The 27194-nt window shown below is 47.7% G+C and overlaps 8 protein-coding genes across 8 annotated transcripts; 2 read left to right on the plus strand and 6 right to left on the minus strand.

The window, feature by feature from the left end:
• Nucleotides 1–957: 957 nt before the first annotated feature.
• I302_108100 (phosphoribosylformylglycinamidine synthase) lies at nt 958–5028 on the minus strand (the record flags this gene model as incomplete). Its single annotated transcript, XM_019194128.1, has 1 exon — nt 958–5028. One exon carries the CDS (start codon nt 5026–5028, stop codon nt 958–960), a length of 4071 nt encoding a protein of 1356 aa, XP_019044251.1.
• Nucleotides 5029–5649: 621 nt separating this feature from the next.
• Nucleotides 5650–9066, plus strand: I302_108101 (uncharacterized protein; the record flags this gene model as incomplete). Its single annotated transcript, XM_019194127.1, has 11 exons — nt 5650–5784; nt 5843–5982; nt 6040–6205; nt 6282–6514; nt 6575–7187; nt 7257–7331; nt 7397–7698; nt 7771–7843; nt 7900–8440; nt 8549–8949; nt 9025–9066. The coding sequence occupies 11 exons, from the start codon at nt 5650–5652 to the stop codon at nt 9064–9066; spliced, it is 2721 nt and encodes a 906-aa protein (XP_019044250.1).
• A 479-nt stretch (nt 9067–9545) lies between these two features.
• Nucleotides 9546–12872, minus strand: I302_108102 (uncharacterized protein; the record flags this gene model as incomplete). Its single annotated transcript, XM_065870595.1, has 4 exons — nt 9546–10835; nt 10898–11474; nt 11542–11702; nt 11757–12872. The coding sequence occupies 4 exons, from the start codon at nt 12870–12872 to the stop codon at nt 9546–9548; spliced, it is 3144 nt and encodes a 1047-aa protein (XP_065726667.1).
• Nucleotides 12873–14206: 1334 nt separating this feature from the next.
• On the minus strand, nt 14207–15462 carry I302_108103 (uncharacterized protein; the record flags this gene model as incomplete). The annotated part of the gene is made up of 6 exons (XM_065870596.1): nt 14207–14414; nt 14490–14524; nt 14600–14684; nt 14763–15010; nt 15074–15147; nt 15312–15462. The coding sequence occupies 6 exons, from the start codon at nt 15460–15462 to the stop codon at nt 14207–14209; spliced, it is 801 nt and encodes a 266-aa protein (XP_065726668.1).
• A 137-nt stretch (nt 15463–15599) lies between these two features.
• Nucleotides 15600–16331, minus strand: I302_108104 (uncharacterized protein; the record flags this gene model as incomplete). Its single annotated transcript, XM_019194125.1, has 2 exons — nt 15600–15844; nt 15920–16331. 2 exons carry the CDS (start codon nt 16329–16331, stop codon nt 15600–15602), a joined length of 657 nt encoding a protein of 218 aa, XP_019044248.1.
• Nucleotides 16332–17454: 1123 nt separating this feature from the next.
• On the minus strand, nt 17455–20468 carry I302_108105 (succinate dehydrogenase [ubiquinone] flavoprotein subunit, mitochondrial; the record flags this gene model as incomplete). The annotated part of the gene is made up of 11 exons (XM_019194124.1): nt 17455–17596; nt 17677–17802; nt 17877–17975; nt 18078–18434; nt 18561–18858; nt 18974–19445; nt 19536–19623; nt 19832–19958; nt 20057–20097; nt 20197–20255; nt 20364–20468. The coding sequence occupies 11 exons, from the start codon at nt 20466–20468 to the stop codon at nt 17455–17457; spliced, it is 1914 nt and encodes a 637-aa protein (XP_019044247.1).
• Nucleotides 20469–21048: 580 nt separating this feature from the next.
• I302_108106 (uncharacterized protein) lies at nt 21049–24740 on the minus strand (the record flags this gene model as incomplete). Its single annotated transcript, XM_019194123.1, has 13 exons — nt 21049–21103; nt 21163–21233; nt 21301–21428; nt 21491–21815; nt 21947–22186; nt 22362–22700; nt 22788–23018; nt 23088–23232; nt 23312–23567; nt 23641–23789; nt 23862–24274; nt 24341–24451; nt 24528–24740. The coding sequence occupies 13 exons, from the start codon at nt 24738–24740 to the stop codon at nt 21049–21051; spliced, it is 2676 nt and encodes an 891-aa protein (XP_019044246.1).
• Nucleotides 24741–25325: 585 nt separating this feature from the next.
• Nucleotides 25326–26887, plus strand: I302_108107 (uncharacterized protein; the record flags this gene model as incomplete). The annotated part of the gene is made up of 3 exons (XM_019194122.1): nt 25326–25573; nt 25697–26554; nt 26683–26887. 3 exons carry the CDS (start codon nt 25326–25328, stop codon nt 26885–26887), a joined length of 1311 nt encoding a protein of 436 aa, XP_019044245.1.
• Nucleotides 26888–27194: the final 307 nt, after the last annotated feature.

Here is a 27194-nt window from a genome sequence, read left to right on the forward strand (position 1 = left end):
TGGATTCGGTCGGAGCACCAGGGGTGGAAAAGGAAATAACGTAAATAGCCATGATTATGACGTTAGTGGGTTTTCCCCCTGACCGTCTGTTCTGTGTTTTTTCATCCCCAACATAATCCTCACTACTTAATATGTTGGGCACCCGAAAACTTCAGAACAGTTGACGCAGTCCGAGTCCTGCAACCTTAGATATTCGGATACATAGTTGATGCTTCAGGCTATGCCCACCCAGTCACGTACTGTCCCGATGTTTATCCTGCAGAAAAACGGACGGCAGCAATGCGAGTTTTGCCAAGAATTCTATTCGTTTGAATACCGATCGATCGGGGACGTGAATGAATGTTCTCACCCATCAGCCCCTGCTTTTGAAGAAGTGTCAGAGCGGTGTCTCTCTACAGTAATTTCTCCTTCCGCCGGTCAACGGTCTCCGGTTTCACATGAATTGTTTCCCATGGATCCAGTCTCGGACTTTTTGGCAATGCGAGTTAATCCCGAGATATCCCTTAGCTTCTGAACAGTGGTGAAGGGAAATAAGCCAAGTCATCAATCGCTTGATACTCTACGCATTGGTCATACATAATCATGGAACGTTCCTCGATTCAAGCTTGGCCTACCGCTGACACGTTCGGCTCGTCCGTATTCGATCCCGAATACTCGAGGGCACCTCAATCGATCTGAGCACTCGGAAGACCGATTTACTCGTGCCCTCTTGCCTGTCGAGTTCCTTAGTTATATTGAGTAAGAGACGTGGATACCTTGGTAACCTGCTCACTTCTACATCGCAGCGACATTCATTGTGATCCCGAGACACCTCACTTGAAATACTTCAGATTGGTCACATGATAATCCGGAATGCATTTAAAGTATATACGAACAAAACAAAACATGACATTCAACGATCGTTTACCTCTCCTTTTCGTTGTCCCACTCTTCTATCTACCTGACGTATTCCATTATCTACTTCCTCTGTTCAATCGCAAAGGCATAAGCATTCTGGAACAACCTAAACCACGGCCCCTTCCCATCAGCAACTTTACCCATCTCTCGAGGGAACCAAGAGTTCGAAGTGAGCTGGGTGACTCTCTCTGGATGAGGCATGATGGCCAATACTCTTCCATCCTTCGATTGCACCGCTGCTATACCTTCGGGCGAACCATTGGGGTTTCGTGGGTAGGTAGTAGCTGTTTGTAGGTGACTATCGACGTATCGTACAGGTATCGAACCGTCTTTGTTCAGTCCCTCCAACGTCGCATCGTCATTATCGAATGAGGCTCGTCCCTCCCCATGAGCTATGGCAACGGGAATGACAGTTCCTTCCATATCTTTGAAGAATACCGAGTTTGAAGTCGAGGAAATTTTGACGGTAGATACCCTTCCTTCGAACCTTTCTGATCGGTTCGCCTTGAAGGCCGGCCAATTCTCCGTGCCGGGTATAATATCCTTCAACTGAGAGAAGAATTGACATCCATTACAAACACCCAGCGCGAATGTATCTTTCCTGCCGAAGAAGTCTGAGAATTCTTTACGAGCAACTTCGTTAAGTAAGACAGATTGAGCCCATCCATTACCCGCTCCCAGCACATCACCGTACGAGAAACCACCACAGGCTGCTAATCCTGCGAAAGACGATAAGGAGACCTTTGACGAGATGATGTCGGACATGTGGACGTCGACGGCTTCGAAGCCCGCAGCATGGAACGACCAGGCCATCTCGATATGCCCGTTCACACCTTGTTCTCGAAGGATGGCAACCTTAGGTCGAGAAGCTTCGGGTGAAGGTTCGGGAAGGAATTGGAATGGTACGGAATATTGGATTCCTTCGTCGTCGTTGTCGAGGATGGAGTCGAATTCTTCCTTAGCACCTTCAGGTTGATCTCGAATAGCTTGCATTCGGTAGGAAGTCTCAGCCCAAAGTTGTTGGAGAGATCCTCGAGTAGATGTGTAAATAACTTCCGATTGGTGAATGAGAGTAACCGTTTGGTCTTGTCTACCTAACACTCGACCGACTACATGGATGTGTCGAGTAGGGAAACCAGCCTTGACGAATGCATCGGTGAAAGTGGGTATATCGGAAGTTCGCACTTGCATGACAGCACCTAGCTCTTCATTGAAAAGCGTAGCGATGGCATCACCTTGGGTACTGATAGCATCGAGGGAAACTTCGATACCTGATCGACCAGCGAAAGCCATCTCAGCAAGAGTAGTGAAAAGACCACCGTCAGATCGATCATGATACGCCAAGACGGTATCAGAAGCTTTGAGAGCTTGAACAGCAGCGAAGAATGATCGGATATCGGAGGCATCTTCCACATCCGGAGCTTCAGCACCCAATTGCTTGAACACTTGAGCAAGGGCTGAACCACCAAGCCTCTGTTTACCTCTTGCAAGGTCCACGAAGACAAGGACACTATCACCAGCGTCTGTTTGTATCTGAGGTGTCCAAGTTCGGTCGACCCGGTTGACAGGTGCGAAGGCGGTAACGATGAGTGATAGAGGAGCAGTGACTTGGTTCTTCTCGCCCTTGGCCCCTGCCCATTTCATTGACATGGACATGGAATCCTTTCCTACTGGTACACCAACGCCGAGTTTAGGGCACAAGTCCATACCGACAGCTTGGACAGCTTCGTACAATTTGGCACCTTCCCCTTCGTGGGAAGCAGCGGACATCCAGTTGGCACTGAGCTTGATCTTGGAGATATCTTCGATGGAGGAAGCAGCCAAGTTGGTGAGAGATTCGGCAATAGCCATTCGAGCGGAAGCACCAGCGTTGAGCAGAGCAAGAGGAGTTCGTTCACCCATTGCCATAGCTTCTCCGACGACAGTGTCGAAACCGTATGATGACTGAGTGACCGCAACGTCGGCAACAGGTACCTGCCAAGGACCGACCATCTGGTCTCTTGCGACAAGCCCAGTGATACTCCTATCACCGATAGTGATAAGGAATGATTTTGATCCCACACTGGGTAATCGAAGAACCCGGTTGACGGTCTCGGCGAGGAGAGAGGTGGTGGGTGCCCCCTGGTACACTGGGAGGTAGGTGAACAAAGAAGAATCGAAAGCTTCCTGCTTAGGGTCGACAGTTGTTGCTTCTCGGTGCATTCGAGGTGGTTTACCGAAAAGAACAGGCATGGGAATATCGATAGGGCTATCACCGAGTAATCGATCGGTGACCACGAGTCTCTCTTCTTCGGTGGCTGTACCCACTACTGAGAATGGACATCGTTCTCTCTTACAGATCTCCTCGAAGGCGGGAAGGTTTTCGGGAGTGACAGCGAGCACGTATCGTTCTTGAGACTCGTTACACCAGATCTCCATAGGTGACATACCGGGATCGTCCACGAGGACATCTCGAATTTCGAATACCGCACCGAGACCGGAGTCGTGCACAAGTTCAGGAAGAGCGTTGGACAGACCACCAGCACCGACGTCATGGATAGATTCGATGGGATTGCCAGCGCCATCTCCTCGAGCAATACAAGCGTCAATCACCTGTTGACAACGTCGTTCCATTTCGGGGTTTTCTCGTTGAACAGAGGCGAAATCGAGGTCTGCTGAGCTTGAACCACTGGCCATGGAGGAAGCAGCACCACCACCTAGACCGATAAGCATACCAGGACCACCGAGGACGATGACTTTCGATCCAGGTGAGATCTTGTCCTTTCTAGCGTATTGAAGTCGCACATTCCCTAAACCACCAGCAATCATGATTGGTTTATGGTATCCTCTCCATTCCTTCTCTCCGTTGGCAGTGGGAGTTTCCAAGAGGAAGGTTCTAAAGTATCCACCAAGAGCAGGTCGACCGAACTCGTTGTTGAAAGCAGCAGCACCGAGAGGAGCTTCGATCATGATGTCCAACGCTGACGCGATATGAGCTGGTTTACCAATATCGGACTCCCAAGGTTGGGTGAAATCTGGGATCAGAAGATCGGAAGTAGTGTACCCAGCAAGACCCGCTTTAGGTTTTGATCCTTGTCCAGTTGCACCTTCATCTCTGATCTCACCACCTGACCCGGTAGCAGCACCAGGGTAAGGAGAAACAGCCGTAGGGTGGTTATGTGTCTCGACCTTGATGAGGATAGGGTTCTTCTCCACCTTTGAGCTATATGTCCAATCTTCCTTTCCATTGACAGCAAATCTAGTAGCTTCGTATCCCTCCATGACCGCAGCGTTGTCCTCGTACGCAGAAACGGTACCGGCAGAATTGACAACCTTTTCCGTATTCCTGATCATCCCGAACAAGCTGTTCTCCTTGTCTTTCCCATCGATTGTCCACTTGGCGTTGAAGATCTTGTGTCTACAATGTTCAGAGTTGACTTGAGCAAACATGAACAATTCGGCATCAGTGGGGTTTCGACCAGCAGCGAGGAAAGATTCGACGAGGTAAGGGATTTCGGTGTCGGATAAAGCGAGACCCAGTCTAGCGTTCGCTTCTCCAAGAACGGCTGTGGGATCAGAAGCGCCAATGATGGGTACAGTGACGAGAGGTGATGGGTGAGGAGGAACGGGTGGGAAGACGGTAGCGGCCGATGGGAGAGAGGTGTGGACGAGCTGGGTCATTCGATCGTGGATTAGGTGAAGTTCATGGTGGATGACGGGAAGAGAGATTGGTTCGGAAGATGTGATGATGTATAAAGCACCTCGTTCCAGACGAGCGACATGTTCCTTGAGCCTACAGATCTTGGCGATATCGGTAGCTTTCGAAGACCATGGGGAGATTGTACCAGCTCTGGGAAGGGTGAAGAGAGCATTGGTGGTTCCTCCTACTGTACTCTTCATTCCACTCTCAAGGAACGCTTTGGTAGTTTCTAATTGTTCATAATCACCATATGCTAAGAGGGAGTTGAGAATAGCCCGTTCGTTTGATTTCTCGTCGGATAGAAGAGCGGCGGATTCGTCGGAAGTCGGGTTGACCAGGTGGAGATGAACGGCATCAACGGATGTGATAGCTGGGATATGAGCTTGGAAAGCCTTGAGAAGGACATTCCTTCGGGAGGCGGTGATAGCGGAGGATCCCGGGAGAACGAGCATGTCTGCATATCTGGGAGTCAGCATGACCCTTCGCCGCGATTCTCACCAGATATATACTCACCGAACAGTGCTCTTTGGCTCGAACGAAATGAAGAAGAGGATTGTGTTTGAAGAGGTAGGGACAGGGGTTCTATGGCCTGAAGACTAGCTTGCTGTCCGCAAGTCAGGTTTCAGACTGACCAGAGTCGGGTAGAGGGGGTATGATGGGATGGGTTTGATAATACAGCCAAAGAAGAAAGAAGGAGGAGGAGCAGGATGAAGAAGTGTGGATTTTGGAGATGCATGTCAGTCAGTTCGACATATCATGACCCAAAAGTCAAAAAAAGTTAATATTGGGATTGGGATTTAATTTGCCCTGAGTGAGTCGAGGTTGAGGAGAGTTACGTAATACCTCTGATCTCCGTATATATGGATTGACGCGCTGTGGTCTAGATGTTGATGGATGTGCTGTCATTGATCAATGTCATTGCTATCGTTGCCATCGTCCTCATCAACATCAGTGCTCAGCTCACATCCTTCATAACGCTCAGACACAGTCTGCTGTATCCGAGTCCAAGAAGAAGAACGAAAGAGATACACTGGTCATCTTAGCAGGGCCAAAGTGTCTGACAAAGAGGCAACATGAACTACCTCAAATCCATCACAACTTCGGTACTCCAATCTACCGGAGTGACATTCCCATTCTCAATAGGCGAGCGTATACCGGGACTGGACAGCTCAAGCTCGATTTGGGAGATCAGAGAAGGTGTCAAGAGGGTACGCAGATGTATTATACACCTAATAGAGGAACAGGCTGACATAACTGCTGGTACAGGATGACGGTACACCTTTGACATTATTCATATACGATTCGACTTTACCACCCTTCCAACCGGGAAACAAAGATCGAAAGACATTATTCCAGCTGGCAAGAAACGCTTTGAAGAAGCTAAGGACGATACGCCATCCCGATGTGTGAGCTATGCCTTGCTTTCATTCCGTATGGGTGACTGACAATATAACTCGTGGCAGGATCAAATATATCGATTCGGTAGAGACTGAAACGCACATTTACATCGCTACGGAGCGAGTGAGACCTCTGGAAGGTGTGTTGAGAGACTGGGAGACGGGAGGTGCTCTGGCTGGGAAGGGGAAAGGAAAGGAGGAGTGGATAGGCTGGGGTGTGAAGAGTATTTCTGTAAGTGGATCTTACCCAATCAGATGTTCACCAAGGCGTGTGCGATTGTCTGCATTCAGCTGACATGTTTATACAGACCGCTCTGGCATTCTTGAACGCACCGCCCTTATCTCAACATCACGCCTACCTCTTACCTTCGACCATCTTCGTGACACCCTCCTTAGAGTGGAGATTAGGTGGATTCGACCTACTGACAGGTCGGGAAGATCAAGCAGGAGTACTGTGGGCTTTGGGTGGTGTAGCTCCAGGTGATGTGGGAGAAAGGTCAGGTCCCGAGGTGAGAAAGGGTGGATGGGGAGTACTGAGAGAGTAAGTTGTCCGTTTGTTTTTGCCGATAGCTCAAGCTTATTTAGATCATCGTCACAATAGTACCGATTCAGCATTATCAGATACCTATTTACTCGCTCTCCTGCTTTTTACGCTATATAACCCCCTATCACCCCTCCCATCGCTCTCCTCAGCCCCTACACCTTCATCGGCTGGCCTCATCCCCAAGTCGTTATTCCCAATATGGAAGAAAATGCTGAATCCCAATCCTCGAACTCGATTATCCACCATCTCATTTCTAGATGAGGCATCCCAGAGCGGATTTTGGTCTTCCAACCCCCTGGTAACCTTAGTGGATGGGTTAGACAATTTCGAACTCAAGAGCGAATCTGATAAAATGGGATTATTGAGAAATATCAAAGATGCCGCCAGTTCTGGTACTCTCCCTCCGCCATTCGTAACCAACAAGATCTTACCTTCCCTCCTCCATTCTCTTAGTTTACCTACCGCACCGAGTTCTTCGATGTTACCTCTCGTGTTGGAGTTGGGTAAATCCGTCCCACCCTCCGAATACCCTAAACTGGTATTGGAACCTGTGGTTAGGCTTTATACGAGTCCAGATAGGGGGACGAGGATGGCATTGTTAGACGGGTTGAATGAGTATGCAGACAAGATGGATAATAAGATGGTACAGGAGAAGGTTTGGCCTAATCTAGTAAGCTTCGAGCTCCAACATTGTGTCATAAGGCAAGCCCAGCTTACATTAGCTGATTAATCAATCTAGATCACTGGTTTCGCCGATACTGTACCGGTCATAAGAGAAGCCACAGTGAAAGCTGTGTTTCCACTGTCCAGCAAGGTAAGCTGAATCTTGATGGCTGCTCGGCTTGATCATCAGCTTGTTGACTTTTCCTCATATCGTAGCTCTCGGACAGGATATTGAACAATGATCTCCTTCGATTGCTGGCGAAGATGCAAATGGACACAGAACCTTCGATACGTACCAACACTTGTATCCTTTTGGGTAGACTAGCACCGATCCTAGGCCCAAACACAAAGAAGAAAGTCTTGGTACCTGCTTTTGCGAGGAGTCTGAAAGATCCCTTCGTGCATGCTCGAGTAGCTGGATTGATGGCTCTTATGGCAACTGTTGATTGTTTCGACAGGGAGGATCTGGCCGGCAAGGTCGTGCCTAATATGGCGTTTACGCTCGTTGACAAAGAGAAGTACGTCTGCTTTTATTGATGCCAACAGACTATCGGTGAAAGCTAAAGCTGAAGTGCTTCTTGCTTGGGTAGGCTGGTTCGAGATCAGGCATTCAAAGCTATGAACATGTTCATGGCACGTATAACAGACATGGTGAAAAATATGGTTAGTTCAAGGGAGATCTATGCAGAGACAATCCAATAGCTGATGCTTGTCCATAGCCCGACACCGTCCTATCCGAAGAGAAGTCCAATGCATCCTACGGCCCGGTCACTACCACCTCATCAACAACAACGACCAACCAAGCTGGTCTGGCAAATTCAGCAGCAGGCGCAGCAGGTGCCCTAGCAGGATGGGCCATCTCATCCCTGTCCAAACAGCTTTCCACACCCGATATGAACTCTACCATGTCAGCCGCGACTGCCCTGCATGTTCCCTCGGGAGCCAGTCCAAGTGTGTCTCCCATGAACTCACCTAGGATCAGTACCGACTCTACCACGATCAATGCGTTCGGGTCGACCTCCCCTTCTGTCCCTGGACCATCGTCTGGCAAATTCACTAATAGCACTACTAACGGTAAGAGGGTCCCTGCCGGAGGATCAGGATTGAAACTTGGTGGTAACGCCAATAAGAAGCAAGGTGGACCTGGACCGAGTAGTCTGGTGGATATGGTGGCGTCTGAATGGGATGATGAGGTTGATGCCGGTAATGCATGGGGAAACGATGATTTGATTGATGTTAACGCGGATGAGGATGATTGGTGTGAGTGCTTTCACTCGTACATCGAGATACTAAATTTCCTCCTCTCACCCATTGAGGTTAATTTGTGACCGCCGCGATATCGTGAGAGCTGACCTGCATATATCCCAGCGGCATTCGAATCAGCCCCCATCCCAGAGATAGTAGTCCCCCCACCTCAATCATATTACGTCTCTCCCTCTGCCCCCAAACCATCTTCTTCCAACGGTAACGGTAACCCCAAACCAATTCAGAAAACAGTCTCATCGAATTCACCTAAACCATCCCCCGTAGCCGCTTTTGCCTCAACTACGAAACCCTCCGCCTCACCGTTGATACCTTCGTCTAATTCCGTCAAATCGCCTGCATTGTCTACTACCTCTACAACGGACGATTGGGGTGAGATACCCGATACGAATGACAAATCCTCTTCCAGTCCACAGAAAGTCGCTGCGCAGACGCAGAGTCTAGCTGGATTGAGTAAAGAGGAGAAAGAGAAGGAAATGGCTAGGCGTAGAGCCGAGAGGGCAGCTGTGAGTATTGGCTATCTGATGCCTCAATCATAGAAACACGCAGAGGGCTGAGCTGATCATGTTACTCGAATACAGCGAATCGCAGCTATGAAAGAGCAGAAGAAAGGCAAAGCATGAACATGAGCAGAGGTACCGATGTAGATCTCTTGCTTACTGATTCTCTTCTCTTTATGTCGACTATGTACATTCGTACAATACTGCAGAACACGAGATGCAGACCATTGTCACACGTTGTTCCCTGCAGTTGCAAAGTAGGGATAAAATAACCCACTCGGCTTGTCTCTTGCATATTGCGAACAGGATTTCGCATCGTACAGATACAAGAGCAACGTATATACATGTAGTAATCCCTCCAAATCGAATTATGAACAATGTACTGAACCGTACAGACGAAATCGACTTATGAGACAGATATACATCTATATACAGTACCTGCAAAATGGTGTCGACCCAATCCTCGTTATCGTTACTGATTATAAGATTTTTGAGTTTCGTTACTTCCCATACGATAAGGTGAAAACTTCGAGTAAAGCATATCACCACAACGCCACAACCTCTTTCTCCTCCCTTGGTCTCCTGTTATCTGTTGAGTCTCCCTAGATATTGAACGGCACGCTCGGATCAGCCTGCCAATCAAACGTATTCCCCGCAACCTGTGCCCAAAATTCCGCGAACGGATCAACCCCTCCCTGGGTGGGGATAGTATCATACCCTCCTACCCCGCTATTTTGAGGTATGATCCCAGGTGATGGTCCCGACGTCGCACCACCCGCGGAGTTCGGGGTGTTCTGTCCCGAGAATACTTGTTGCCCTTGGCCGCCTGCCGAATTATAGGAATTTTGAGTTTGAGTTTGGCCGTTATTACCCTCGATAAAAGTCATTTGGTTCCAGAAGTTGGAAGCTGATGCTGAATCGCTGAATCCTTGTAATAGTTCTGAGGGGTTGAAACTTACTCCTCCCAGATCGAAGGAATCGTATACTCCTATATCCATTGGATCGGGGACATGGGCTGATGTTGGTGTTGGCGTACTTGAGGTATATGGTGGGATGTTGTTGTTGTTGAAATAGGTGTTTTGGACTTGTGGGAGTTGTTGTTGTTGAGTATTCTCGGGAATGATTAATGTTCGAGTATCGGATGTTTCGTATGTCCTTTGACGTTTCTCAGGTTGAGTGTTTGTTCCGGGAGTTACAACGTATGTACTTTGATATGCCCCTGGAACAGCTTGGCTGGTATCACTATTGTTCACTGAAGGGATATTAGGTCGATGGGGAGAGGCAGAGGAAGACTGGTTTCGCGAGGGTGGAGGACGCATTTGACCAGGTACTTGAGGTTGACCGTTCCCACTGGTTCCGCTACTGTTGGTAGTATTGATGATCCTATCCAGCGAAATGGCTTTTCGTTTCTTGCTTCTTGGGTTGTTCACTTTCGATACCTGCGCGACTTCCTTGGCCCGACTCGCCACGTCATTCAAGAGTTCTTTCAATTTTCTCGATCCCGGCCAAACAGGTTCGAGGCATTGTAGGGTTCTTCTACAGCTCTCCACATGTGATCCAACGGTTTCGATAACCAGCTGATCTTTAGCTTGTACTTCGCACAACAGCAAGATTATAGCAGACGACCAGAGATATTGACAATATACTGCTAAATGGTGTGAGGGTGGTACTAGAGTACGAGATTGTGAGGCAATGTGAATGACGGATCGAGCAGCTTCGACGCATCTTGCGAGGGATTGAGATGAGGGTGGAGGTTTGGGTCTGGGGTAATCAGGGTTGGAAGGTAAGAAGTTTCGGTGAAGTGTAATGAGTACCGCAAAGTATGAATTGGAAAGGATAGCTGAGACTAGCGATACTGCTCGATTGTCCGAGGGATCTTTGTATTTCAATGGCTAAGAAATCACAACTCAAGTCAGCATGGTCGACAATGTGATCACACGCACAAAACACTCACAACATCGTGATCAAGCCATTCCCTCAATAGCTTATCTACCTTGTTGATAGCGGTCTGCTGTGATGCCGCCCAGGAAGGATCCGCGACAGATCTCTCATTTGAGGGTCTATACAGAAGATGCGCGACCTTCCCAGCGATCTTGCATAATTTGGTCAAAGCGATAAATCCAGACATTGTCGATCCTAGCGGCTCTTCATTACCGCTTAGCAGACTTGAGGGTGTGCCATCCTGCGCCAGCCTCTCTAGACCCTCATCATCTACTTCAGCCGGATAGGCTACATCTATGTCCAAATCATCTACACCCAGCGGTCTTCCAAGGGAGATCGACATCATTCTTTCTAGACCGTATATCGCCCACCAACATCTGGATCTAAGCTGTTTCTCGGCAAAGGGGATAGGTAATCGAGAGGTGGAACGATGAAGACCTAGATCCTGAGCGACTCTTAGAGCCTGACCTGCCAGTAGCCATGACATCGGCATTGCGTTAACACTTGCTTGGAAGGCTGCCATAAGGGTGAGGCACTGAACTTGATTGATATCGATATCTTTCAGAGAGGTGTAATGGAGGATCTGAGCTCTGTGTAATGTCAATTTTTTCAGTATCTGATGGATGCAAGAACAGTTGTATACGTTAGCGAACTCACCTTTCATACCATATCACACCTGCTTCAGCTTCTCCTGGAAGAACAGTATCCTCATCGCCTTCGGCATCATCTTGAATCCTCTTTCTTTCCCTTTGCCAAGCTTTCGAAGTGACGAGAACCCTCTCTCCAAGTGCGAACATTGCAAAGACGACGGCAAGGAACTGAAGCCTTACCGTCAGCCTAGACATGCGAAACATATGACGAACTTGACTTACAGGTCCCTGAGTAGGTAGTGCCCCTCTAGCCCTAGCATCCATGATATCCTTGAACTCCTTCCTGAACTCATGCTCAATCACCACAGGCAAAGAGGGATGCACTTCTTCAAAGAACGCATCTATCATCTTCGAAGCTTCTTCGGGTGGGGGGTACTGCACTTCATGTACAGGAGGTAAAGCTTTTACCACGCCTGATCCGGCTACGTGGCTAAAGTAGGGGTTGGGTCCTCTGGCAGTATGATCTGATATAGCAGGGGATTGTCGAGAAGTAGGATCCGAAAGTTGAGTGTTAGACCTGATGGCGAAGGAATTCGACCTGGACATGGGTCCTCCTTGGGCTGGATTTTCTATATCGTCTTTACGTTCTCGTTCCCTATCTCTGTGGGAGAAGGAATCAAGGAGAGAGAGGGTATTGGATGATCCTATATACCTGTAATTCCCTCTTTCATCCTGTGTCATCTGTCCACCATCTTCCACATCCGATCCTGAACCTTGCATAACCTCATCTTCCTGACTTTCCCCCTCTGATTCTAATACATGTACCGGTACTTCCCCTACCAAAGCCGCTTGAGCAGTGATAATCCCATTGTTTCTTTTGAGCGGTAGAGGAAGAGGTAGGGACTGTGTGTTCTCATAAGCTTCCAATAACGGTATAACCCTAGCTTGCATAGCTTCTAGAGCTTGTACCCTCGCTTCCAAGTTCTGGACATACTGCCTACTGTATGCTGCTCTATCCCTTGTGGGTGGGTAGGTACATTCTATTCCAGCTTGTATACACTGTTGACACGTTCCTGGTACCGGTCCACCATTGTCTGAGTTATTACTGGGTGTAGCTGATGGTGGACCAGGCAAACATCTGATCTTCTTGGTACGGCAGTTCCTGCATGCCGCGTAGGCTCTCACTTTGGTTAGGTCCTGTGTACCTTCTGCGACGGTGTGTTCAGAGAAGGAAGGTCGTTTTTTTGTCTTCTTGGTTGGGGGCGCACCAGAAGCTGCTTGAGCGGGCATGATTGATGAGGAAGAGGACTGTCGAGTGGGTGATGGGATGGGTTGAGGGAGTGTGCGGGGTCGAGAGGGATGTTGTGGGAGGGAAGGAGACTCGTATGGGAATGACATGGTGTTCGTAGAAGAGTGTATATATGGAGGAGTCAAGTCGAGATAGTATGGATGAAGATGATCTGAAGATGGGGAATGAGATGGATGGCTCACTCGGATCCAGATTGATCTCCAAGGGAAGAAAGAGGAAAAGGGGAAATAGCCGAGGTTTATGTTGCTTTGAGGATGGAGAAAAACAAAAGGATGACCATCGTTGAGTCCATTGTTACAGTGGAGCTGGAATCGAAAGTCTTGGGGGTTGAGTAATGATGAAAGGGTGTACGGGCAACGGAAGGCCGGCTAAGGATGGGTGGATTGACGTAGTTGGGGAGAAGGCGAGAAGGGCGAGGGAGAGGAGGGGTGAATGAACGGTATTGATGGTGAGGCGAATCAAATTTTCCAAAGGATGCTTCTTGCTTTTGCCCACTGCTTATGCAAGCCAGACGCAGGAGAAGAGAGAGAGAGAGAGAGAGAGAGAGAGAGAGAGGGAAAAGATTGAAAAGAGGACAATGTTTATGTGTGCTTCTCATGTTGAGTTCTAGTGTACTTCCTCCACTTTTCATACTAATCATCTTTTGGTCGCATGGTGACAAACTTAAAGTTACGTACTACTGCACCCATAAAGTGGCAGCAAACAGTGGTGGCATGAAACCTGCAATGGTTGGAGTGAGTGAGTTCAGTGAAGCCGTCTTGCATGACAAGCAGTGGTTGATGGGCGGAAGCTACAATCAAGGGCAAGCGGGTAGATACAGATGCAGCTGGATACTTTATCTTTCAATTCCAATTCAAGCTTGGTGAGAAGGACCTGCCTCGCATTTTGCTTGTGTCATTTCGCCTTCCGTATCCGACGAAGGCTTTGTTTGTGCTGAAGTCTTGTTGTGTAGTCCAGCATGGAGGAACGACTCGACAGCAGAGCCTCAATGGGTCGGAGACAGAACGAAAGGGGAAGACGAACTGCTTTCTGGTGATGATAACGGACACAGACCGGACCATTACCAGCATACAGGCTCGGCCGTCATGGCACAAGATTTTCAGAAGACCATCTTAGCAAATGGTGATCGAGTCGCGCATACCTCAGCGATCCGAATATCTTCATTCGAGTAGGTAGTCTTTCCATCAGTATCTTCTCATTAATGTAATGGCAGTGAGACAACTCGATTCACTACAGACGTTCATCGCAGGGTCCTGAGCATCTCATGGACAAAAACTCCTTATGACCTGTGGTGAGTAAATTCATAACACCTCTTCTGCATGCATAGCAAATCCTGCAACATTACCTCACCACAAAGAAGATCTTGAAAAGGACAGCAGCCCCACGGAAATCGTCGGAGCATGGCAAGGTGCCTCTCTTCCATCTAATGTACAGTTCCGACTACGTTGGGGCTGTGTGGCACCCTCTCATACCCATCTCTATTCACCTGATCACGACATTCGCGAAGGAGATTATCGGGTATCCGTCCTGCCAAAATCACCGGCGGAAGCACAAGCACAAAGAGCGAGAGCCAGGAGATTTGTCGACCTAGCGAGCGGGTATCGAACTCTGTAGCGATTGAGAACAGCCAGCTGTGGCACCTCACTTGGTGTTAGCTTTCATTTCCCTCCGGCTAGGTTACTGTACAGTGGCTGTCTGAAACATACCCAGCTATCGAGGGTCCGAAAGCTCTACCTGAGCACTATGGCAGATCGAATCTCTCGTCAGCATTTCCAACGAAAACGAATTACTACAGGAAGACAAGACGAGCGCTTACAGCCGCAATAAGCGTTATGGCGCTCCCCGTGGAGAGCAGCTCAGGGTACCTATCAAAACAAGAAACATTCAAATGATCGTTCATCCTATGTATATCGCACATCAGCTCTGTAGCTTTGATAAATGAAAAAAAAAAAAAAAAAAAAAAAAAAAACAAGACCTACGGCCAGCCCATCTGTTGAAAGCTTTTGAGCGGTAGAATGATAACCAAAACCAACCATACCGCCATTCTACCATGTGTCGCGGCAGATTGAGCGATCGGTATCAACAGTGCCAGAAGGGGTAATACACCGACAACCAACATTAACGCTCGTCTTGTGCCGAGCTGTTTCCTGAGACAGGGAATGAGGAACGGCGAAGCTATCATGTACATCAAAGTAGAGATGGATGTGATGGTTCCTGTTATGTAGACCTGGTGCATTACAAACGTTAACTTGTACCTCTAAAGGACGGTACAGTGGGGGATGAGACTCACCGGAAATCCTAATCCACCTTGAGAGATCGAGGTGTATATGAAGATTGTAAAGAAATTTTCGAAGGCGAATGTGGCTGCGACACGTGTGATAAGAGGTCAACGCACGTGAGTCTTGCTGTGCGTACAGATACGAACTATTGAGGAGCTCACCAAATTGGAAGGCTACAGATATCGTTATCACAACATTTATAACTCATGAGTGAGATTCCCTTAAGTCAATGCAGCGAAAAAACCCTACCACAGAATCCCGATAAAATCGATACGAAATGAGGGATCCTCAATGTATCTCTCCACAAATTCCTGCGAGGTCTCGAGCACATCTCCCTCTTTTTGTCTTTCTCAGTAAAAATGTCCGGCAGAGGTGTTCTGGTCTGTTCCAAAACATTCATCAGCGTTGATTTTCTTTGTGATTCTGACTAAATAACCTCTTTCAATGTCCTCTGCCCAACGATCATGCCCACCAAGCCCCTACACCGTATCTCATTAGCTCTTGCTCCCCTAGCTGTGAATACAGTATGTATATGACTCACAACCCCGCATTAACAAGACAAGGCAGCGCGTAAGGCCATCTCTTCAAGAACGTACTCTCCCCTCCCATCCACACAGGCAGCCTACCATAGAGGTTCGATGACCAACTTCCCAGGAGGAGTCCAAATAAATGACCGAAGTTGAATATGGGTGAATAGATCGAGAAAATATATTCGCGATTGGTCGGATGGGATAGTTCGGTGATGTATATTCGGGATAAGACTGGAGTGGGGTTGAGACCGTCTATCGTCCAATCATACATATATACATATCAATTCCGATTGCATCCACTACTGGTCTTTGGGCGGGGGGACTTACAAACAAACCTCCAAAGTGTAATCCACCAAACCCCCCTCCCAAACCCGATCATACCAACCGCCAAAACTGCCACCCCAAACCCCCAAACGAAGCTCCGTTTCCTCCCGACCTTATCAGCCAAGATTGACCAGAAGGGCGAACCGATCGCCTCGGCAAACATCATACTTCCCTCTGCAATCCCGGCGTACAGTCCTATCTTGTCTGAGGGGACGTTGAGGGAAGTGATATATTCGATGATAAATGGGAAGATCAGGGTGAAGGTTATGGCGTCTATGATCCTCAGGAGCAAGAATGGGAGGAGGGTGAGCCAATCTATTGGGATGTTCTCTTGGAGACCTTCATCTTCATGAGTTGAAAAGGGCGAACTTGACCTGGGGAAAGGGGTGTGAGGTTGATTCTCGTTAAATTCCATCTTCCGGTTGCTTTCGATATCGACGGGATACCTGGTGGCGAGGGGTTTTAATGGTATAGAGGACGAGGAAGAGCGCGAGTTACCACTCTCATCGTCCGTATATTCCCAGTCAAGGTTCCTCGACAATCCAGATTCATCAGAAATGCTAGACCTCACATTGTGTCTCGCGTATGAGTGATGGAGACTACGGTATCGCAAGTGGAAGACAGCAAATGCACTCTGTTGCGACCGTACTACTCATATAGTATACAGCTCCGCACATATTCTCGTATCGCATGATACCGAGCACTCCCCCACTCAAGTCACTTGGGATCAACATTCACAAAAGACAAAGGATAAGCTACTAGCAGTGACGATCCAACATAATGACCGGTTGGTTCCATCGATTAACAAAAGACGAATACGCCCCAATGCCCTCTCCCTTGCCACCGATGCTAGTTCACTGTATCCACGACCTAAGTTGAGGCTAGGTCACACGATCACTTCTCCCCACTTTGCTGCCGACCAACGATCCTGCGCTCGCAACGAAATGGACTGAACGATGCTCCTTCTGATTGAGTTCCCCCACTTCACATCTCAACGTTGACACTGTTTGCGATGCTTCTTTCCTCGTCGTACGTTTCATCAGACCACAGACATACCATGACCATGACCCAAACTTTGTGACTTAAAGAAATTTACTGATCCGATCGCCCGGATCAACGCAACATGTTTTCCCCACTTGATGCCAAGCTTTCTCTTTTAGTAGTATCACTCATACAATAATCCCTTCCACAACCCCAAAATACCCTTCAAGCAAAGTGAGTTGGACCGATCGTACCTTAACACAATACCACTGACACGTCCTTTGCAACACCTGTAACGCCCTGAAGTGAGTATGCAATCAAGCCCACTTTGACGTTTTCGACGTTTGGCCAGTAAGCTAACACGGCCACGAGATCAGTACGATCAAATGAGATTGAAAATGCATGAAATCACATCGCACCACATCAAACATCTGTACACATCATTTTTCGTACTCTGCGACGAAGCGAAGCGAAGAATCGATACAATATATGTCTTGTATATTTACCCAAAAATGAAGTTGAACCCTATACACATGACCACCAATCTCCAATGGAACTTAGTAAGTTCGCTTGAATGGTGGTACGGGCTTACACTCGGCCTCGTCCAGTGTAGTGGCAATGACGGATCGGTATTGGAGGTCGACCTTGGGTGATTCAGGGTCGTGTTGGAATGATAGAGTGTGTTTCATCCATTCGTTGCTTTATCATCCACGAGATGTCAGTCACACTCTACTCGTCGGGAAAATCGATCATAAACAAGAGAAGATCACGCCACTCACTCATCTCGTTCAGGGAAATCTTCTCGGGCATGAGCACCTCGAGATTCCTTCCTAGCAGCGGCAGAGACGACAGTCTGGATGGCGTTCTGTTGGATGTTTCGCAGTTCGAGGGTCTCAATAAGATCGCTGCGAGCAGTATCAAGCATAAGCACGTCATCGTTGAGCAGACGGATCGACCATAAGACCAAAACAAAACCTACGAGTTCCAGATCATACTTCGGTCCTTGATACCAACTTGGTCGTATTGCTTGTACACTTCAGTCATCTTCTTGACACCTTCATCGAGAGATTCTTGGGTTCTGCGAAATCGCATCATAATCAGCCATCTATCCTCTGTCTTTAAGCTGCCATCTCAACTTAGGATATAAGATGTGAAGACAGGTGGAGAAACGATCACCCACCTGAACACAGCAGCATCAGTCTGCATAGTCTTCTGCATGTTCAACCTAATCTGAGAAGTGTGTAAAGGACCAGATGAGTTCCTGATTTTGTCCAATTCGGCAATCGATTCTTTACCCAAATCATCCTTGAATGGCTTGTGGGGTGTACCGGGTTTCAAGGTCTCCTTGATGTGGTTGGCACATGCTCGACCGAATACGACGATATCCAATAACGAGTTGGCACCCAATCGGTTGGCACCGTGGACTGATACACAGGCTGCTTCTCCTGCGGCGTACAATCCGGGTACGACTTGGTCTTTACCATCCTTGTCAACTGTGATGACCTCTCCGGTGTACTTGGTTGGGATACCACCCATGCTAAGGGGGAGATGGGATGTCAGCGATGTTCTCGATAGGTGGGAATACAAATAGAAGTGGACGACATAGGCAGATCGTGACAAGAGGGACAGGGAAGACGGCAAGGGAGAGAAAGGGATCACTCACTTGTAGTGCACAGTAGGCAACACAGGGATAGGTTCCTTGGTAACATCAACACCAGCGAAGATAGCAGCAGTCTCCGAGATACCAGGTAATCGTTCATGTAAGATCTCAGCTGGTAAATGAGAGAGTTGCAAGAAGATGTGATCCTTCTCTGGACCGACACCTCTTCCCTCTCTGATTTCCAAGGTCATAGATCTAGAGACGACATCTCGGGAAGCCAAGTCCTTGGCGGTGGGGGCATATCGTTCCATGAATCTTTCACCTTCGGAGTTGAGAAGGTAACCACCTTCACCTCGGGAACCTGTGAAGTCATCAAGTAGGTAATTAGTAAAGAAGATTGATAATATGGGTTATACCAATACCGCACCAGATGACGGAGATGAAATTTTGGGGTATAGAAGAACCATCCAACTCACCCTCAGTGATCAAACATCCCGCACCGTAAATACCAGTAGGGTGGAACTGAACAAATTCCAAATCTTGTAATGGTAATCCAGCTCGGACAACCATGGCATTACCATCTCCCGAACAGGTGTGCGCGGAGGTACACGAGAAGTAAGCCCGACCGTATCCACCAGTAGCCAAGACGGTCTTGTGCGATCTGAATCGGTGCAAAGTACCATCCTCCATGTTCAAGGCGATTACTCCCACACATTCACCATCTTGCATCAACAGGTCGAGGGCGAAGTATTCGATGAAGAAGTTGGTGTTGTGTCGGAGGGATTGACCGTAGAGTGTGTGGAGGATGGCGTGTCCCGTTCGATCGGCAGCGGCGGCACATCGGTAGGCTTGTCCACCTTTACCGTATTTGAGGGATTGACCACCGAAGGCTCGTTGGTAGATCTTGCCTTCTTTGGTACGAGAGAAGGGGACACCGTAGTGTTCGAGCTGTGGCGGAGGGAGAATGGATCAGCTACCGATCCCACGCAACTCATCTACAGCCCCGGCAATTGAGCAAGAGTAGAAGATGCAACTCACCTCAATAACGGTGTTAGGGGCTTCTCGAGTCATGTAGTGGATAGCATCTTGATCACCCAACCAATCAGAACCTTTCACGGTGTCATACCTGCACAAGTATATGTGTCAGCATGAGGACTCCGTATGATCGTTCATATCTATTTGCCCCTTTCGGTTTCCCATCCCATCGGCACAATCCCAAGGCCCATCCAAACAGAAGTGATAGTGGGAAGATCTCCCATTAGAACCCAAGTCCCATGGTCCCTTCGCCACTGCCAATGTCCTTTCATCGCGCATAATACACAAGCCAAACTCACATGTGCCACCTCCAATCATCCTCCGTCATATTACCCAACGCAGCATTCACACCACCCTGAGCAGCAACGGTGTGCGATCGGGTAGGGAAGAGTTTGGTTATACATGCTGTCTTGAGACCTCCTTCGGCTGTTGAGTATCATCACGAAGCATCAACATATGTCAAATCCGAGAGATCATACGACCAAAGAAGCGTAGAGATCGAGGTAAATAGTCAGGAGACTCACCTAATCCAAAAGCGGCTCTTAGACCTGCACCTCCCGCACCGCTATTCACCACGACCAATAATCCATCAGCTCCACTTCATTCTCTTCCTCCTACTTGCGAGATGACAAGATGGGACGAGAAGGGGGATATGTCAACTCACACAACAACAGCATCGAACTCATGGTCGATAACAGGGTATCCCTTGTGTTGACCAAAGTTCTGTATATCAATCGATCGATCAGCGCTTCATCCCCAGATATCGGATATACACCCTGTTCCTTCTCTTCCTCTGGACTGATACTCGATAGTAACGAAGGAGACACTCACAGGAGCCTCACTCGCTCGCTGAGTCTGAGAAGCAACCACATAACCCCGTTTAGCCAGATTCCTTCCAGCCGATCGCGCGAGGCGTGTTCGTGTGAGAGAGAGCATTGTAGAGTGGTGAGTTACTGAGGATAGAAGGGGGAGATGAGGATGACAATGAAAATGAGAAGATTTAGAGATAGCTGTCCACTCGATATCACTCTACCTTGAATCAGGTGGCGTATGTATGCTTTGTACGATCTTCAGATGTGATCTCCAACTTTACTATAAGTATCAACCATCAAAAACTCGTGTTGCGATAGGTCCATCAATAATCAGATAACTTAACATGACCCCTCACTTTGTGATGATACATTAACTCTCCGATTCCACCCGACCACCTAAACATGCACCGATATACCCCGAAGGACCAATCAGATGGTGAGCATTAGGCTAATAATGACAAGGTACTAACCGGTCATCATACACACATACATACCTCATGTTACAGTGGAGAGTGTTGTACGTGCAGTGGTCAATGTGGTGACAACATGAAGATGCATCATGAATGATATGTCACCTGCTAGAGTTCCTACAGTCCATCTACCTAAGACAACGACAACATGTCACATAATAGTTGATCTATCGCATCTCAATCACCTCAAGACCCTAGAGTAGCCCAAGTATGAATCTTGGACGTCTCAATCCACTAGAATACCCAACTTTTATCAGCCTCAGCTTCGGCCCAAGGGAACTTCTCTCGTCTAAAATATTATAACATCATCAGCACACCAGTCTCCCAACATAGGTGAACTCAACTCACAGTGTCTTGGAGAAAAGCTTCTCCAACGGTACATCGTATTTCTTAGCCCAAGTTACGGTGATACGGGGGTCCTGTGATAATTGTACATCATCAGAATCAGTATCGTATGAAATATCGATCACTCATAGCCCAACTCACAATATAGTTAATCTTGGAAGTACCCAGCGCGACATCCTTCAATTGATCTCTATCCCGCAACTGCACTTTAGCAGTGGCGATCCGTTCATCCATCTTGGATATCTGGTCCAATAATTTCTCTTCGGTGACTACAATCAACCCCATCAGATCCAATGGAAGTATTCAGAAGCAAGCCGGCACCTGCACTTACCCGCACGCCTAGGCTCTACTTTCCTGCTCTTTCGTTCCTTCTTCAATTCCTTAAACTCAGCTTTGATCTCTTTCAATCTCTCATCCAAATCCTTCTTATCCTTCTTCTTTTCACCTTCCTCTTCCAGCTTGACATTATCTTTCTCAAATTTCTTCTGGGCAGTGTCAAGGGCTTTTTCGAGCAGCTCAGTCTCATGCCTCTCACAGAAATCATCATCCATATCTGATTCGTCTTGTGCCAAGTCAGGTCGCTTCTTCTTGATTTTGGGATCGAGGGAGAAGAGCTGTAGTCGGAGTTTCATTCTTTGGTATTTGAGGGCACGTATCTGAGTGAATGTCCATGAGTATCAGCATTACTCACCACAAGACTGGTCAATTGCCAAAGCAAAGGCGGGAGAAAAAGGGAAAAAGATAGGGCAGACGCCGAATGATGACCATGATTTCGGTTGTTACTCACCTTATCCTCATGTTTCGTCTTCGAACTCTCATAATTCTTACTAACCGACTTTTGATGGTTACACAGAATAGCCACCTCTCGGTTGGCAGTATTGTACGCAGCAATCTTCTCAGCAACCGTACCATTTTTGGGAGTATGTTTCAGTTGTTTCTGGAATGTCCAAGATGCGTTGTATGTACGGAATACCTTGGCTGTCAGACCTGGCATCATGCTGTTTAGATGTTTGTTGAGGAGGGTTGTCTGATACGGTCATAGCAACAGTCAGCCTGTTGACCTTACGAATCCAACTATCAATCCCACTGAGGCTGCACGACTCATCTGGGAAGGACAATTCTGAAAAGTGAAGTGAAGCGGAAGGAGCTCCTGGTGGGATGACGGGAGACAACGATGCTACATGAGAATGAACTTCACTCACAGTCAACCTATCAAACAAATCATCTCCCTTCTTCTTAGGTTCCGCCTTAAACAACTTAATATTCTTAAACACCTGCGCATCCACCTGAACCTCCTGGAAGAACCTCATCGAGTCTTTACCCAGGAAATCAAATACCACAGTGTTCGGTGGAGATAGCGTGACATGTTCGTATCGGAGCGAACAACAACCGACCGTATCAGCCTCGTCTTCACCCTTTTCATTCCCTGCTCTCAGAGCTAGTCGATCGATGAAATATAGGGCCGTGGCTCGTTGTCTGTCGGCCATCACTTTGGATTTCAGGTCGTCGGTATAGTCTTTTCGGATTTTATCGACGTGTTTCTACGAGCACCGCCATTCATTAACGTTAGTCAGGGCTCCTTCAAATTGGATAATAAATAGATGTAAGGGGGATTCGGGACGACTGACAATCAACTCCCTAGCCTTTTCGAACTTGGCTCGATCACTTTGACCCTTCCATGACGATCCAGCAGATAGGAACACATATTTGGCATTTCCATTGACGTTCTCCTTCCAGTGTGCCAACCAGGTAACGGTATTATCATGCTGGATACCTTTCCATTTACCAGGTATATTGGGTTGAGGGACGGGAGCATCTTTACCAATGTTGATGATGATATCTTCGGGACGTAATCGGTGCTAGTCATGGTCACATACATCCAGATCAGCTTGGAATCCTCCGGTAGCAGCAGGAGCAAGAGAGCTCACCTTGAGTGTACCTTTCTTGGGATGTTCACCTCGACCTCTGAACAATCCAGGAGGTTCCGCTCGGAAGTTTCCTACTTTCTCTTTTCGGCCATCAACCGTACAGAACAAATAGGGAGCTTCCATCTTATCCTTGGCTTCTTTGATACTACGTCATCAATACAGAAGATTGACATCAACATTGGTCATGGGTACTGTCGAAAACGGAAGAGATCAGATACACTCACGCTTTCTTCTCGTCCTTGGTCATAGCCTTCTTTTTCTCCTTTTCCCTCTCAAAATGCTCAAACATAGGTTTGAAATCACATTTGTCCAATGACTTGACCTTGACATTCTCCTTAGGTGGGTACTTGTCCAACATAGCTTGAAAGTCCTTGAAGAAGTTCTCTCTGAATTTGGCGTCCGCAGCGTGATCAGTTTCAATCATCGCTCCAAAGAATCCAGCTACTTCTTCTGACTCGGATGGGAGAGTGAGCGGTACACCTGTGCAATACGCAATATCAGCTTGTGAGGCTCCGATCTATACGATAAGCTCGACAGCTGAGGAGTAACCCACCATCGTATTTCATCTTAACGTTTTTAGGCAGAGGCACGTAAGGAGGAGGAAACAGAACAGCATTGTGCTCGAAAGTGGTCCACTTCACTTCTCCATCACCCAATGCCTCCTGTTCCCACCACTTGTATTTATCTTCTTCATCTTCCTCTCTACACACGTAGTAGCACAAGATCAGCAAAACACAACAAAACACTGGGCTGGAGGGAGAGACGAGCACTCACTCTTTGACTTTCTTCTCCTTTTTGACAACAGGTTTCTTACCCTTCGCAGCGGGTTTCGCCTGGGCCTTACCCTTGGCCAACGGCACATCGTCATCATCGCTCTCAGGTTCAGCCTTGACCTTCTTCTTGGCGGCAGAGGTGGTCGAGGAGGTACTCTGTCGAGGTTTGGCAGGAGCTTTCTTCTTAGCTAGTGGTTTCTCATCTTCGGATGATTCCGATTCTTCTGAGAGAGATTCATCTTCATCGCTTGAGGGAGCTTTCTTAGCTGCTTTGGCCTTCGGTTTACCGTTACCATTGGTTGAAGCTTTCTTAGCGAGGGGTTTCTCATCTTCTGATAATTCCGAGTCGGAGGGAGGAAAAGCAGGTTTCTTGGAGGTTGAAGAGCGTGGTTTGGCAGTACCATTAATTTTGGGCTGTGAGAGTATTAGACAGGTTAGTCACAGGGACTTCTCCTGCTTGAGGTCCTGAGGGTCACGTACAGTAGGCTCAGGTTCCTTCTTCACTGAAGGTCCAGCATCACTCTCATCACTACTCTCTACCACCCTTCTCTTCTTATTGGCAGCTCCGTTCGATACTCTAGGTTTCTTGCTCTAACAGTACACATCACGTCAGCTATGTTACCCGATATTGGACTTGGTCCGAGTAGTAGGAGAAGAGTTGACTCACCAGAGGTTTATCATCCTCACTCGAACTGCTACCTCCACCAATCCTCTTCTTAGCGCCTCCATTGACCTGTTGCTTCTTCAAGAGAGGCTTATCATCCTCACTCATACTCTCGTCCTCTACCTGAGGTGCATGAGCAGCGATAGTAGCGGGTGTAGATTCCAGATTGGGAGCTACGACTGCCATTTCATCTGCCGCGTGAGTTATCTCGGACATTTTGGTGAGATTGGTACGTGTTGAAAATGTTGAGATTGGGGGTTGGACGCGTGAGGTTTTATGAACAGTATGGACGGTTGTGGTGATATTCCTAACAGGATGGACAGTTGACGGATGGTGTACGCGTAGCAGGTGTGAGAGAGTTGTGTATGATTTGGTATTATATGATGGGGATAGTAATGTTTTGTATAGCTTGAAGAGAGACGAAGTGTATCTCATCCAACAAATAAAGTTGAATTGTTAAATCAAACAAAGTGGAGATGAAAGATGAGATGGGGAAAGAGGATGAAAATGGTGAAGTCGAATGGGACTTAGTCGTTTTAAAAAGGTTACACGTCGGAAGAGTGAAGAGTCAAGGCTGGACAATGCAAGATTAAAACGACTAAGTCCAATTTCCAGGAGAGGCACTTTTGATCCCGTTATATGCCCAAGGGTACCTCCACTCTTACACGAGATCATCACGTGGCGAATCAACAAAGCTTGAAAAAAAAGTTGAACCAGAGATTGAAGACGACCGTCATATCCATCATAAGGGTTATATCCTTCATAACATAGCATAGCAACAGACTACAACACCTACGCATAATGGCCAAGAAGAAGAGCACTCAAGGGGCGATTGCCATCCAGCCTTCAGCGGGCAAGAAGCTCACTTTTGACGATGATAATGACGCAGATGTAAATGAATCGCGCAATATCGCCCCTCAGGATATACCCGACGAAGAAGGTGATGAAGGTGATTGGACCGACGATGATGATGATGATGAGGCACCAGAAGCTGTAGGTATGGGTAAAGCAATGGAGGAAGAGCAGAGGATAGCCGAGAGGGATGCTGCGTGAGTTGACCATCCCCTTCTCTTACTCTGATATTACCGCCAGTGTCTGGTGATATGGCGAACAAGAGTGTGTATGTGGTTCAGTGCAATAATCCTGGCTTACGATCTGATTGACGGACACAGACTCCAAGCATCCAAAAAAGCAGCTGCCAAAGCTCGTTCCCAAGCTATCTCACAGGCCAAAGCTGAATCATCCGCCAAAGCTACAGCTGCAGCTACAGCTAAAGCCAAAGGAAAAGGCAAGAACGTACCGAATCCACCTAAATCGAAGAAACAGATATCCCAACCTCAAAACGAGATGGAAGACGAGGATGACGACGAGGACGAGGATGAAGAGACCAAGAGGTTGAGAAGGAGGATGGAAGCTGCCATGGCTCAGGCTTCGGATGAGGAGTCCGATCTGGATGATGACGATGACGAGGATGACGATGAGGATGATGATGAAAGTGGAGATGAGGATGAGGACGATCACCAGTCTTTCCACACTGATTCAGACGAAGAAGAGGAGGAAGATGATGAAGAAGGAGAAGGAGAAGGGAACGATTCGGACGATTCAGAAGATCTCTCGACAATCAAGATCGACGAATCCCTCAAGGGGAGATTCGCAGCTATGCAAGCTATGATGGAGGCTGCCGAGTCGAAAGCTGGATTATCCAAAGCGGGTCCAAGCAAGCAGAAAGTAGAAAAGCGAAAAGCCATCTCTCAATCCCAATCTCGAGCGGAAGAGGGATCTTCAGATGAGGACGAAGAGGAGCAAGCGGAGGGGCAAGAGCAAGATGATGAGACGCAGTGGGATCTTGTACCTGGTAGACCTAAGCCGCTGTCGAAGGCTGTACTGGCCCGTGCGGCGGAGTTGGAAAAGGCCAAGAGGGAGAATAACCAGTCTAAGGTTGATGAGTTGAATAGGCAGAATCAGGAGGATGGGAAGAGGAGTAAGAAAAGGAGGAAGGTCATAAAGGAGAAGACGGAGAAGAAAATCTCGTGAGTTGATTTTTGACACATTCATCTCATCTCACGCCATTTCGATGGGGAAGTGGTGGTTCTTGCCACCACAGATGTTATCTCATATCCACATGATGCATCTGACTGATACCTCCTAACTCATACAGGAACAACACCACTCTCCACCTCCTCCCTCCAACATTCAACCCGAGCACCACCTCCCTCCCGCCCCTCATTGATCCCCGTCAGAAAGTATCTGCCAAACCCGCCGGTAAAGCATCAAAGGACAAATTCATGAGGAAAGCTATGAACAGTTCGGGGGTGGTACCGGGAAGGGGCATGGTGGATGGTAGGCGGAAGATCGTTGGTTGATACTTGTAAGCTATGTACTGGTTACTGTGGGAGTTCTTTACGTAGGCTTTGATGCATGTATCTATATGTGTATTAAGGGTACAACGTTCTGTGTATTGAACCAGCATCGTAAAGCCGTATAATAAGATTGAGCACAATGCTGACCCAAGAAACCGGAACACTTGAATTGATTCATGCTATTTGCTTTTGAAATGCCAGATATAAAATACGAGAAAGCAAGAGAAGGAAACTGTAGCTTCAGGACCATAATTTAAGATATATACAAACAATTTTTTTGAACTCGCTCATAAAGAATGTCCCAAAATTG

The sequence above is a fragment of the Kwoniella bestiolae genome, chromosome 7 (genome assembly GCF_000512585.2).
Source record: "Kwoniella bestiolae CBS 10118 chromosome 7, complete sequence".
Taxonomy (NCBI): domain Eukaryota; kingdom Fungi; phylum Basidiomycota; class Tremellomycetes; order Tremellales; family Cryptococcaceae; genus Kwoniella; species Kwoniella bestiolae.